Source organism: Prionailurus bengalensis, chromosome C1 (genome assembly GCF_016509475.1).
Source record: "Prionailurus bengalensis isolate Pbe53 chromosome C1, Fcat_Pben_1.1_paternal_pri, whole genome shotgun sequence".
Lineage (NCBI taxonomy): Eukaryota > Metazoa > Chordata > Mammalia > Carnivora > Felidae > Prionailurus > Prionailurus bengalensis.
Genome location: NC_057345.1, coordinates 157,872,202 through 157,886,849, shown reverse-complemented (window position 1 = coordinate 157,886,849; position 14,648 = coordinate 157,872,202). Strand labels below are relative to the sequence as shown.

Sequence of the window (14,648 nt, the reverse complement as noted above, 5' to 3'; positions counted from 1 at the left end):
AGGGCCTTGCCATCTGAATCCGGTGTGGGAATTCAAATGAGGCTGCTCGGGACCAGTTTCCACAGGTACAGTTCCTTGAGGGCTGTTCCCAGTTACCTGCTGAACACACACCCAAACACAGCCGGAGGACAGGTGTTTTAAAGGCCTGCCCCATAGGGGAAGAAGGAGACACACACAGGTCCCATGGTGATCCTGGAATTTAGCCAGGTCCCTGTTACCAGTTCCTGTTGTGTCGTTGTGTGGGGTCTGGGTTGTGCTCTTTAAGCCAGCTGTTTCCATAAGAAAGGCCAGTATTTGTAGCTCAGTAGCCTTTTCAGACTGCTTCCTGCCCATAAATTTGAGAGATCCTAAGGCTCCTTTCATTTTGTGCTATTTTAGTCTAACTTGGCAGTGATTTCATAGTACAGGTATCTAAAAAACTGTGAATTTTCTGTGAATCTTGATGGGTTTGTGCCATTAGATGGGAGCCAAGGTCTGAGGATACATTGTCTACCTTAGGCTCCCCCTGAGACCGCTGAGGGACAACACCCACAAGGTGTCTAACCCACGGCTTAGAAGCCGAGTTATTTCATGCAAGTTTCTATAAGGTATGCTCCTGTAAGATCCTTAGAAGGCCTTAGGTCTGTTTGAAAGTGTCTAGGGAGCATTGCCTTAGATCTTTCTGAAATCTCAACAAAGTGTCACACAGCCACACCCTGGATTTGATCCTTGCTGGGAAGCCATTTCTTAATTTCGAGAATTACTTGACATCAGAAGAGTCTGGGAATGAGGAACGGTTTTATAGGTAACAGTGTGTTCCTTAGCTCATATCTCTCTGCTCACATTTTATCATAGGCCGCGAGCTGAAGCCGGGTGTCACTTTAAGTGTTCTGCCTGGAAATCTCCTTAGCTAGATCACTGCGTTCATTAGGCACATTTCCATCTCCCACGTTATGGCAGGTAGCAACTCTGCCAGACCCTGTCACTGTGGAGCGGGGGTCCTCTTGTCCTTTCGGCTTCCAGTAACACTGTCCTCACTTCCCTGTAAGTCCTCACTGTCAACCTGCCTGAAACAACAGTCGTTTCATTATCGTGCACTGTTCTTGTGCATCAGGAATATGGGACCGGCTTCTGCTGACTCCGGGTCCCCATGTGTTTGCTTTGAGAGTGGTGCCCACGCACTTGTGCGGGGATGGAGCCCCCAAGGAGAACAGGCCACCTGCCACAGGGCTTGAAGTCCCTCGCTTTTAGGGCGATTTGTTACTCACTGGTCAGTAGGAACCAGAGCAATTAACAGTACTGTTTACTTCCTGGCCTTTGTCCCCCTCCAGTCCTGGTTCCTCTCCTGCTCTGTTCTCAGGAATCCAGATTTGATCATTCTCTCTCCCCCCTGCCCACTCAGAAGCCTTCTGTTTGCCGCCATCTGAATTCCAAGCCCCCTGACTTGGTGTACAACAGAGGGTGCAAATGCACAGGCCAGATTTATCCCACAGACACATCGTTTTTAGGCTGTGCAGAGGAATTTTTTTTTTTTTTTTTTTTTTTTTTTTGCTTGACATACTTGTTAACATTTAAAAAATCAGGAGCATTCACATAAAAATCCAAATTATCTACTTCTCTGGAAGAGTGAGAAGATCCAGCCCCTTGGCGGCCCCCTTCCTGTGGCTGCAGTCAGCTAATGCTGGGCCCTCCCTATAGGTGGGAGAGGTCCTCTCCAGACCACCCAGTCCTCACAGGGTCCGCTTTGCATTTCCTGCCTGGCTTCTGTAGGCCTCTGAATTTGCCCTTCTTACTGTACAGGCTCTTCACACAGCTTTTCCAGGTTTATTCTTAGCCATTTCCTTAAAGTCAAGCCCCTAGACCCCAGGACCTCGTGAGCCAGCCACATTACCTGAGTCAGCAGAACTCGGTAAGTTCTTACCTTCTCTCCTGCTGGAATGATGTCTCCACTTTCCCTGCCCAGTGAGCTCTTGCCGTCCTTCACCAGCAGCCTTCCTCGTGGTCCCGCAGCGGATGCCGTCCTCTCTTTTGCAGTCCCACAGCGCTGGTGTCAGTCTTGTAGTGCTCACATTTTATTGATGTTATTAGTTTAAATATCTGTCACCTCTCTGGATTGTGAACTACTCCATGGTGTGGATTTACATTCAATTTATCTTTTGTCTAGAACTTGCCACCAGAATAGGTATTGAATAAAACTTTGTTGACTGAATGAATAAATAAGTGGTGTTTTAAAAAGGCTGAGCCGAGCTCTCTGCCCTGAGGGAGTGGACAATTCAGTATGTCATCCGTTAAGTGTAGTACGGGATAGAATAGTATACAGTTGCAGGCAGAGATACCCCTCGGGAGAATTGGCAAAAGCTTCTTGCCTTAGAAGAAAAGAGATAAGAGTGTAGAAGGGCAGATCGTGTATACAGGCCAAGGCATGTGTGTAATATACACATGAGAGGGTGGACTCGTGAAAATACGTAATTTGTATATAACTGGACTGTGGGGTGTCTAAAGGGATACGGTGGGAAAGAAGTCTTGGACGGGTACTTTGGGGCTAGGGTGTGGAGAGACTTGAATGTTAAGGAATTTGGACTCATAGGCAATAGTGAATTCTTGTCGGTTTTTTTGAGAAAGTGCTAGTGTGACTAGTGGAAATATGAAGGATAAATAGGCAGGAGGTTAGTGGCCAGGAGATTGATAAGCAGTTTGTTTTAATAGGAGAGACAAAAAAACCAATGTTGAATGTGGGGTGGGGGGGGGGGGGGGACCTGATCTAGCACAGTGGCAGTGGAGGAAGTGAAATTTGCAGAGTGTAACATTTGATAGATTTGGGTTGTGAGGAAGATGAAATGTAACAATGCCAACAGCACCTATCATGTCTTAAGTATTATGTGCGAGACATCATGTTAGGAACTCTATACGACTGTGCCCCTTGGCCCAGATGATGGGGGACAGGGGAGGGGGAAAGAATTTCAGAAGTGTTGTTTTATTTTAACCCAAATGGAAATTTATTTTAAATATTTTGTGTTTGAGACAATTTATAGGAAATAGGTGCCGTATTAGGCCAATATCCAGTGAATGCCAAATGCAGACAGTTTCTATAGACAACTTCTATAGAGAGATGCTTACTAGAAATAATACATTTATGTATTTTTATTCTTCTGGGGTTGGAATGTACCAACAGAAATATAAAGTTAGACTAGTATTTTTCTATCTTTCACATTTTACTTCCCTCTTATTCTACCATATAATCAAGGTTCCGAATTGTTATGAACAAAATACATAATTTTCCAGTGACATTTATGTTTATGTTTATTTATGTCACATTAATATTTACAGGAAGTTTGAGAACTTAATTCTCTGCTTTGACCGGCAAGGATATGTATTTCCCCTTTTATAGAAAAACTCATCAGGTGCAAAATTCTAGATCCTGTCTGCAGAATTTATCAGAAATTCCTAATAATAGAGATAACTTGAAAACAATGGGATACTTTAGTTTCCAAATCTAAAAATTAGAACAAACAAGTTTTCTGATGAGTTTGAATATAGGAACACTTAGGGACATAGATGAAATAACAAAATACTTACCAATGAAACTTAACAATTCTATGTAACTGTGTTAATACACATTATACCAAACATTTTTATTTGGAAAATACATCGTTTGTTTTCCTTTCTTTGTCTTAATGTTAGTTAGGCTCTCGACTTGTAGTGTTGGCATCAGTCATCACAGATCCAATGTTGCATCATCTAAAACAATTTTTCAGAGTCTGCTGTTGTCACTTTGCATTTTAAAAAGTGGAGGAGCACACTGTGTTTCCTCATGATGCTTTCATAAGAAATGTTAGCCCAGGCCATACGTATCAGTTTGAGTAATATGAAGATAGTTGCCCCCCTCAACTGTACCTCGATTGTTATAGGTTTGGTACGTAAAAGTCCATTTGTGTGTGTTGTTTCCAAAGGTCAAATTTGAGAGGCTTGTGCAATAGAATTGAGATATTTGCCATCGTAAAATATTTATTCCCAGAAGTAACTACTAAGCTCATGTCAAACATCTTGGTCCAATTTTATAACGTTCCCATAAGGTGAGTCTTTGCACCAGCGGTGTGCTGGTAAACATTGAAAACTGGCATTCTGGCAAAGAGGGGGGCATGCAAATCCTAATTTGTACTATTTTCCAGTTTCTGTTGTGTCAGTGAGTGCTTCTACTGGGGCCAACTTTACACAGCCAGTGTGAAGTCAACTATCTTGCAGACTTCCTGAAATTTTTAACAGTGGGCTCTCCTGAGTCAGCGTGAACCAGCTCCAGCACAGAGGGAGGAACTAAGGGAGGTAATGCTGGAAAGGTGTCAAAATGAGGCTGGGGGGTTGAGCCTTAGTGAGTGGGTTGGAGATGGCTCACTAGAAATTGATCGGACATTCATAACCTACAAAGCATTCGAAAAACAAGACTGAGAGACGAAGTGTCCAAGGTCATCAGCTTAGAGAGAGGGGAGGCCACTGGGGACCATGTGCTCTCTGGAGGAGACCGTGTCTGGAGGCCGTGTGTGCGGTAAAGACTGAACAAAGAACAGCAGGAGACGGGAGGACAGAGAAAAGTAGAAGGAGAAGCTGTACAGATTTGGGGAGGGCACGAAGTAAAAGAATGGGATTCAGCTGTGTCTACAAGATAACATTAGGGCAACAGCGAGGAGCGTTACATTACACAAGTGTGAAGTCATTAAATCTTGCAGGGGAGAGGCAGCTTGAGTGGCCTGCTGGGGACAGATAGTATTTTGTATGAGATTAAAGAGTGAGGATGGGCTGAGCAAGCGAAGGCTGCAATTAGAGACCGTCTTCAGAAAAATGTTGACAGTGAGCGGGGAGAGGGACCCAGTGACTGCTCCTGGAAGAAGCCAAATCTGAGCCCATCCCCCCTTGGGGCAGAAGTTTAGGAGAGAATTGAACATGTTCATGGTGGATGTGGAGAAGCAGGGCCTGGCTGTAAGTGTTTTGAAGGAATGAATGTGTGTATGGATAAATGAGCACACAGGAGGCATTGGCTTTTAAAGGAAAGGGGATCCATTTTCCTACACACAGGAGGGAAAGAGGCGAAGAGGGAGGAAGAGTGTGAAGGAGCTGATCAGAAACATGTAGAAATGTTGGGTATAGGCTGGAAGGACTTGGTGCGCCCAGGGTGACAGGTGGAGCTGTTTGAAATGACCGGAGCTGGGTAGGATGGAGTTCCCCTGTGAGCCACAGTAGCAGAGCCTGGGCCTAGAAAGTTGGGGTCAGGATCCTGGTCCCCCAGCCTGGCACCATCTCTTCCAGCTGTATGGGCTTGAGCCAGGTGTTTCACTTCCCTGCACCTCGGTTTTCCCTCAGAAAAATGGGGGAGTAAAATGATTCTCAACTCACAAGGCTACCGTGAAGATTAAGTTAGTTCATATCTTTCCAGTTGTCAGCGCGTAGTAGCAACTCTCTTCTATAAATAACAGCTGGTATGGGCTGGGGAGAGGGAGTAGGCTAACAACCAGTGATGAGGACAGTGCTTCTCCAACCTGAGTGAGAATAGGAATCACCTGAAGCTCTTGCTAAAAGGAATGTTCTGATTTAGTGGGTTTGGGGTGGGGCCCAACATGCAGCATTTCTAATAAGCTCTCCAGTGACGCTGTTGCTGCTTGGCCAGGAACTCCCCCGCCCCCGCCCTTGAGTGGTTGGGTTGTGGCAGCACTGATGCCCCTAGGCATGGCCAGAGAGTCTCTCTAATGGCACCAGGCAGCATGGCTATTCTCCATTCGCTCAGGGATGAAGGATGTTTGGTGAGCCCCCCACCCCGCGTTCCTCCCAGGTGTGATCTGTACAGGAGGCAGAGGGGGTGTAGGGTGGGGTGTGCTAAGTGCAGCGTCAGCCGAGTCCACCGTGGGCTCCAGATCTTATAAGGTGGGGGTGAAGCCAGGAGGGCCTGATAGAAGAGGCAGGAGAAGGCTGAGGGCTGGAGAGCACAGGGAGGCCAGGCGGTAGGTGGGGGATGGAGGTGTCAGAGAGGTCATAGGAGGTAATGTCAGAGTATGAAGTAGGGGAACAGTAAAATATTCAGTGCTGAAACCTTACTGAGTCTAATCTTATTCATTATTTTTGATGATTTAGAAGGCTTTTTGTTTGCTTGGCAGTGTCTCAAGGACATTGTAAACAGCAATTAATTAGAAACATTTTTTTTTTTTTTTACACTCTGGTCAGTACAATGCCTGATAAAGGAAAAGTTACTTGCTTTCTACCGTGTCTGGATCACTTGGGTTCAGGCTGTGGTCAGATTACACGTTCGACAGGTGGAGGAGAAGTGGAGCACGGGATTCCTGTTGATGGGGAAATCATTCCAAGGAGACGCTGAAATCCTGCCTCCAGGGAGAAGTTAATGTAGCTGTGGAAGCAGCTGGCAAGTGCCTCGGAAAGAGGCGCCAGGCAGGATTGGACAAATTCTGCTAAATTTTGGTCACTTTCTCTTTGGGTCACATTCATCCTTTGTTAGAGAAACACACTTTAATTTCTAACATGTTTTAACACCCTGTATGGAGAGCTTACCTGCTGGCTGTCTTCTACTGTCTTTCATACCTTGCTTCCTGTTCTGGTGTCAGGGGCCAGCTGGCCACCTGGGATGTTGTACAGAGATCCTGGGTCCTGATATGTATAAAAAGCTCCTGTTCAGAGGGGCACCCCTGGGAAGACCAGAGAGACCCCTCCAGTGACTTCCCCCTTGTTGCCTCTTTTCCCTACTCGTGGCTGCTTCATCCCCGCTCTGCTTTGGACACGTGACCCTGTGGCTACCAGACATAGCCCGAGACCACACTGTTCCTCTGCGCGTCTGAACCTGACTTATTTTCTGGTGGGAATCAGAACTTCAGTTCATTTTGTAAAAATGGATTTTCATAAAGACGCAGTTTCGAGAAAGGGAAGAAAATACTACTCTCCTCTTCGGAGGTATGACGTGCGGGTGGAACTGCTCAATTGTATTTTATTCCCAGTCTTGGGACTGAATGTCGCTGCCTGTAAAACTTTCTCTAACTTATTGCTGGGCCTGAGGAATTTGTGAGCTTATGACTGAGCCCATTTCTCTGAGAAGTATCGGATTCTTTTGTTTAAGCCTCAGCTACCACCTCTTGGCTTTATTAGATGATCAAATTATGTAACAGAACGAGAACAATGCAGCAGTAATGCAATCCAGATTCTGAGGGTGAATAACTCCCATCCTTGTCATTGTGGACGATGGGGAAGGACAGAAGCCTTTACACATCTTTTTTGTTTTGTTTTGTTTTGAAATTTTTAGTTGGTAGAGTATTCCTCAGTTCCTAAATAAGAACCCCGTTTGTTAAACTATGTGAAACGTAGTTGCCTTGACTTTGGAAGGTAGAAGTTGTTGGTTGTAGTCCCTGCAAACTCCCTGCAAGGATGTAGCTTCCTCGAATTGCTTCCTGGTCTCTTCAGTGTAGATCAATGTCCCATAAAGATACCATGAAACCTGGGTTTGAAATGATGTTGCAAGTTCTTTTCCTTTCAGGAAACCAGGAAAGGCTCATTACAAATCTGTATTCTTATTCTTCCTACTCCTGTACCAGTATTTTATGCTACATAGGTTTTATAATGTTTTTGTCTTAATTTCTACATTTGTTTGTTCAATATTTATGACTTAAAGGCCGATGCCGCCATTTCCCTCAATGTCTGAGGTTATCATCCTAGACATTTTCTTTGTCTCTCTTCTGGCAAATAAAACTAGGAGGGAGACAGCCTGCGTTCTAAAAGAAGATGCCCATTTTATTGTCTGTGGTTGGATCCTGCCTGTGGAAACAAAACTGTTGACAGATCTTGTAAACAGAGAGGAAAAAGGGGCATAAACGAAGTTTTAAGATGTAAAGCTGTACTATCTCTGCTGTTGGAGGGATTTCCTTAGCATAACCTCTTAAGTATTAGGTACTTGAAGAATGCCAATTTGTGAACTGTGCTTCATTATTGCAGTTTCAGTAAAGGTAGAGTTCTGTTCTATTTCTGATAACAGTTTTCCTTGTTTTCTCACTTCTTAGTTAATAGTATGTTTTGTGATAGATGTGGCTTTACATTCTTTCTTTTAATGTAGTCATTAACAGATTTTCCTGTACTATCATCATGATTAGTATTGCTAAGAAAATAATTTTACTGTATATGTCAATAGAAAATCATTTTCTCTTCCCCTACCCATTTCTTTTGTAGTTTTAAAGAGCAGTCTGTTCTGAAAGTGTTGAAGTGAGTTTCAGCATTTTTTCCATACGGTACTTTGCCAGCATCTATAAAGCATTATCATTAGAATAGGTCATTTCCAATGATCAGAATATGCAAATGGAAAAAATATCTTATGTCAAACACAGAAGGGGTTGTTTCAAATTCGAGTTCGTTTTTTTGGAGTGGAGAGAAGCTTCCCCCCCCCTCTCCCCATTAAGCATAACTGTTTTACTTATAAATAAGAACTTTTTACTTTTGAAGTTTCCATCCTGGAGTTCAGATCTTCTAGACCAAGTGGTCAGGCTTGCTTTTGCAGATTCCACAGGATAATTCCTTTAAGTCAGACCCAACCCCGAGCCTGTTTTGATTATGAATTGACATTGATCAAACGTGTGTAAATACTTACCTTACATTTAAGGTCTGTGGCATTTCCCTCAGGATTAATGAGGCTCCCATGATATAACCAACTAGTTTGTATTACGGAAATTAGTCTTTCTTCACATCATAAGTCTTTCAAAGTCTTCACAGGATGTTTTTAGACAACTTCGGTTTCACGGTTACCATTCAGTGGCATAAGATTTGCATTTGAATGGGAATCTGAGGGCTTTTATTTTTGCCTTAATTTTGTCCCTCTAGCCTTGTGATCTTCTGTCTTCCATCACTTTCCAGGCCTGGGTCTTCATTTCCTCATCTGTAAATTGAGGGGGTTGGACTAGACCCTATCCAGGGTCCCTCTCCCCTTGAAGTTCCTCTGAATCAGTGGATCACTCACTGGCTGTTACGTTCACATGTTCGCTGCTACATTGCTTTGTTCAGTTACATCTGAATCTGTTTTTTTAGCGCAAATTACTTTGGTCAGAGGCTCATCATTCGCAGTCATCCTGTCCTTTCAAAAGTTTTGCTTTTTCAACCACACAGGCATTTGAAGAAAATACCCCTGAATCACATCTACATCTCTAATCACAAGTTCAAATAAACTTGAAATCCTTGCAGAAGACTGTTATAACCTGTTTGGATGATCCGGCATGGCTGCTGATTATCTTGCCATGTTTCTAGCAATCCCCCAAGTCTCAAAAGTGTTACAAGGTGTGTTAAGAATAGTCTGATGCTGTTTCGTTTTGCTCAGGTAGGTTGAGCAGAATCTTGGGAAAACAAGTGTGATGTCAGGTTCTGACAAAGAGCAAGGTGGCAACAAAAGGGTATTTGCTTTTTTGATGGAGGCTTTAGATTGCTGATCAGTCCTAGACTGAGGTGTTTCATTAGGCTGCCTGACTCCCTTGCCTTCCCTCTGTCAGCAGTCTGTTGCTTGCTTGCGTTTCCTTAGGCAGTCTTGAAGCCGATCACATGGCCTTTAGTGTGTAGTAATTAACGAAGTATTAAATGAAGCAAAAGGAAAAGATGGATTTGATCCCTGTGGCTGACGCACGTGGTATTCTTCCAAAATATTTTGCTCTTGGTGTATAGTAATGCGTTTCGAGAACACAGTATCTTTGGAAAGAGGATGAGTGTGGGAGTCTGCAGGCTATGTAGTCTTTTTGGGGTATTAACTGCTCTGCCTGAATTCGTAACCACTCAAGGTATTTCCAGCGTAGGTGTGTGCTGTGCGACCCAACTAGCAGCACCAGCGAGCACTGTTCACGTTCTGCTAGTGAAAAATCTGGGCGGGTGTGTTTTGATTCAGGTGAGAAGAGTTCCTGGGTCAAGCGGTCACCTTCATAAAACTGAGGACGGTGACTGGGAGTGGAGTGACGACGAGATGGACGAGAAAAGTGAAGAAGGGAAGGCCGCTTTTTCTCAAGAAAAGGTAAGTGATGTTGACGATGGTGAGCTAGCCTGTGCACAATTTATGTTTGTGGCATTTTGTGTGTGCACGTATTAATGGATATGCAATTGTTTTACAGTCCCGAAGAGTAAAAGAAGAAAATCCAGAGGTGAGTGGTGGTGATTTATTTTAACATTTTTTTGCCACCTCACCATCCCCCCCTCCCACGAGCCCCCCTCCCCCTTGCAGTATCAGAGTATGATCCATTTGGGGAGGAGACATCAACATTTCGTCCTCACGGAGTAGCAGAAAAGAAAAGGCATGTAGACTTTGCAGGTCCTGATACTGTCTGAGTTACTTTTGGTCTTTGTAACTTGGGGCCGATTGTTTTACTCTCTGAGCCTCAGTTTCCTCCTCTGTTAGATGGTAATGACCAATCACACTACTTTTAAGTTGCTGTGAGCATTTGATAAAATCATGCACACGAAGCACCCACTGAGTGCTCAGCTTAGTTGATCTCAACTCTTGATATTACTGTTATGTAGAAAACATAATAGGCATTCAGGCAAAGTCTCTTCTAGATTTTTGGTTTATAGTAAAGCAGATAATTAAAATGGTGGGAGGCTCTAGGTTGAGTGTGCTTTACAATCTAGTGGGTAACTTAGTAGGCAGGACACACTCTGATCAGCTTCCCTTTGAGAACTGGTCACCTTTTGATTAACTTTACTTCTTCCATCTGGTTAATTATCCTAATGCTAATGTCTAATGATGACTGTAGTTCAGAAGACTTGCTAATTCTCCTAGAGAAAATTCGAGCATATTTAAATAGCTCCAAATATTTTACAGACCTAGTAATTAATGTGTACCTTGATAAATTCTCATTAAGGAAACCGAAGACTTCGGGATACAGATGATATCCATCCCAACTTTTTCTTTTGTTTTAATTAGCAGACGCTTCCTTTTGATGAAGTGAAGTAAATCTTAGATTCCACTACAAGGGGCCAGCGGGACTTTCTGAGAAGAGTACATCCGAGCTACAATCTATTGTTTCCCTGTCATTCTCCCTTCCCTCTGGTCTGTCCATTCTTCATGCCACACTGATAGGCCTTGACTAGGGATTTCTCAGTCTGCCTACCTCCCACTGTTAACTGTCCTTCAGTTCCTGTTTCTTCCTGTGTTGATCATAGGAATTCATCTTGTCATTTTGTATATAAAAGATAAGGTTTGTCAAGGAAGTTATCTCCCTCTGTTACAAATGATGGTGAGGACTTCCACAGTAAGACCCATTGGCCGCACACATGTGCTGGTTTCTAGAACCATCTTAACCAGGTATCGCGCACTCTGCCCTCTTCTGCCCACTTTGCTGTTTTACCTACAGTGAAGTGCAGAGTCAAGGTTTTTCGTCTCTTTCCTGGAGTGTCTCTAACTAAAAGTGTCAGTCCTGCTTAGAAATAGAACAAAATAACGTGATTTCGGGTAGCATCGTGATTCAGAAAGCATTCATTTTGGTTCACCACAGGACGTCTTTATTGGCATGTTTTCACTGAGTCCTGCCTTAACCTGGTACAGACTGAGGGTTGTGGGTCCTTCCTCTTGAGGATTTGTGAAGTTTATTGTGACAGTATCCTCCTATGTGCTTGTTGAAGTTGCTTTGATAACTGATCTGTTATGTGGATATTAGCAGTATCTTTTTGGCAAGAATGTTTTCTGCATAGACAGGAAAGAGAGTAATGTATAGCATGCTGTCAGTCATCACTGTCGACCTTCTTGGGTGGGATTTAAAAGTGTTAGACACTTCGCCGTGTCTAGACTAATTTGATTTCCCAGTGATATACGTCTGTTCCCGTATGAGTTTATAATTGAGGAAACATGAAACCTTACTTTTGTGAAAGGTTCATGTCTTTGAATGTGAACACTTTCACCAAATTTTAGGAATAATCAGCCCCACCTGCTATTGGACGGCTTCTCAGGCCATTTGTTTTGTTTTGTTATCTTTTTTGTTTTTCACATTTCAGTAGCTGGCATTTCAGTATCCTGAACTGTGTTAAGGGCAGATACAGTGATGGTTGCTCTGTCCTTTCAGCTTTTTAATTAAAGTAGCCCCATCTTGCCAACCACCCAAATTCACTTTTTGTGTAAGTGAAGCAAAACGTATTTATCTATTACAAAGGGAATTAGAACTGTTGAATATGTAAATAGGCGACAAATGTATGCACACATGCACATATATATACCTACTGTGCACACTGTTTTAGGAGGTGTTGGGAATACAACAGTAAAAAAAAAAAAAAAACAACAAAACATGAAATCCCTGTCCTTGTGGCACTTACATTTTTTAAATTTTATTTTATTTATTTATTTTGAGACAGAGAGCGAGGGTGAGCAGGGGAGGGGCAGAGAGAGAGGGAGAGAGAGAGAATCCCAAGCAGGCTCCGCGCTGTCAGCACAGAGCCTGATGCAGGGCTTGAGCTCACAAACCGTGTGATCATGACCTGAGCTGAAATCAGGAGTCAGGTGCTTACTGGACTGAGCCACCCAGGTGCCCCATTGTGATACTTACATTTTGATAGGAGCAAGTGAAAAACAAGCGACAGACTTTATAAATCAGTACATTATGTGGTTTGTTACAGTGGAGTAGGGGCAATGGGGAGAAAATAGAACGGTGTGGAAAGTACAGGGAGTGTGTTAAGGGACTGTGATTTTTAAATGGGTTGGTCAGGGTAGGCTTTATTGAAAGGGACACAAAGACTTGTAAAATGTGTGGAAGAACTAAACAAAAAATCCCGAAGAGCCACTTTTATTTTGCTACCTCTCCTGCCCCTGTGACTGTTCCTTCTTTCCATAGAGGTTTTCAGTTTACAGTATTTTCTTCCAGACTTTTTTCTTCTCATTTACATATAAATATGTAAATAAAGAAACCTATATCATATTAAAAGTGTGAATGGGATTATAAAAACCATAAATTTATTTTTGTATTGAAGTATAGTTGATGCAGCGTTCTGTTCATTTCAGGTGTGCAACACGGTGATTCCACAAAAATGTCTTTCTGGTTTTTGCAACTTGCCTTAAATCTTGGAAAATCTTTCCATGTCAGTTGTTGTAGATCTGCCTCTATTTTAACTGCAGAATAGTATTACCTTGGATGGATTGAAGTGGTTTATTTAACCACTAACTTTGTGAACATTTAGGTGACTATTATAAACCGCATTCCATTAACATTTTGTGTACGCATTTTAAGGAGCACATGTGCAGGTTAAGCATTTTAAAGAATTTAAAGAACCGTGGGTTTTCGTTTGACAAAATCTGGTTTTGGATTTTTCAATAGCTGCTATCAAAAGCTAAACCACTTTAAATATCTTACATTTTTTATTTGTCAATTATATCTCTGTAAAGCTGAGACTAAAAAAAAGCAGCACCAATTTATATAGCCTCTGACAGTGTACCTTATACCTTTAAACATCTTTGAGGGTGAAAATGCTTATCTGTGCCAAGTGGCACGTTTAAATGCCAGTGTTTACATTTTGATAAGCTTTTCGAGAATGCTCATCATTTAAATCACAGTTTATTTCCTTGGCTGACTGGAAGCTACTGGAAGACTGGGCTAGTATTTTATTCATATTTATGTTCCCTTTGCATCTAGTAGATGCTCTCTCCATGTTCGTTGGTGACATGAATACCCACACACTGAAGTAAACATTAAACAGGTGCCTGAAGAAGCATATCGTATTTATGAGTAGGTCAGAAGTGAGCAGAAAAATCCAAAGATGCCATTTCATTGAGCTGAAGTTCAGAGAAGGTAGCTTTACTTAGTAGTTACATTCAGACTGAGGAAGATAGTCCAATAAAAGAGGGGGTGCTGTAGAAATGCTTAATTTGTAAAGGGCTATTTGGCTTCCCTAGGAAGGTATAAGGCAGAATATCCAGGTATTACAGGGTTTGTTGGAGAAGATTAAGAAGGCCAGGGTGGGGTGTTTGTCAGGGGGGCCTTGGGAAGATGTGCTTGGTATTGGGCTGTACCAGGAGATCCTCCTAAATCCGAAAGAAAATTTCCAGTGTAACCTGTAAAGTTCTAGAGTTGTACCGCTCATCTTGAGGTTCATAGCCCAACCCATTTCAAAGCTGGTCCTCCTGTGTTCCTAACTGGACATTTTAGAAGTAGCCTTGCAAGGTATTAGTTATGACCTGCCAGTAATTCATAGTTTTTTATAAGTAGGTAATTCATGCTCATTTCATTTATTTATTATTGTATTCCACTTGGATGTGGAAGCCAGTGGTAGAACTTCATGTTAATAATGCAACAGTAATATTAATAATGAAGTTAATGGAGCAAATACTTAATCTGTGCCTGATTTTTTACATGAAGCAGTGCTAAGTACTGTACCATTGTGGGAATTACACAAAAACAAGGCAGAGAGCCCTGCTCTCTAGAAACTTCTCATCGCTTTGGAGGTGTAGGGGTTGGGAGTAGTATTTGCAAGACTGGCTTCCTCATGTGGGGGGTTTCCTATTTGCCATCCTAGCTTTTGTAAAACCTTCATTTATTATCTCATTATTGATCTTTTTTGACCAGTGATTTGGGAATCTGTTTTTGTCAGATTCTGAAAATAATCGATACATGTTTTATAATCTTTTAAAATCAATTTTGCCTTATATCCTCATTTTCTACATAAAAGTAAAAATGCCTTTATCT

General features: G+C 42.5%; 1 protein-coding gene across 2 annotated transcripts in view; it reads left to right on the top strand.

Moving 5' to 3' along the window:
• STK39 (serine/threonine kinase 39) overlaps positions 1–14,648 on the top strand; it is a 312,459-nt gene that overhangs the window by 161,422 nt on the left and 136,389 nt on the right. For both annotated transcript variants that reach the window (XM_043576954.1, XM_043576955.1), the window contains exons 11-12: positions 9,878–10,000; positions 10,098–10,127. In XM_043576954.1, coding sequence (XP_043432889.1) covers positions 9,878–10,000; positions 10,098–10,127 — 153 coding nt within the window. The remainder of the gene's footprint in view (positions 1–9,877; positions 10,001–10,097; positions 10,128–14,648) is intronic.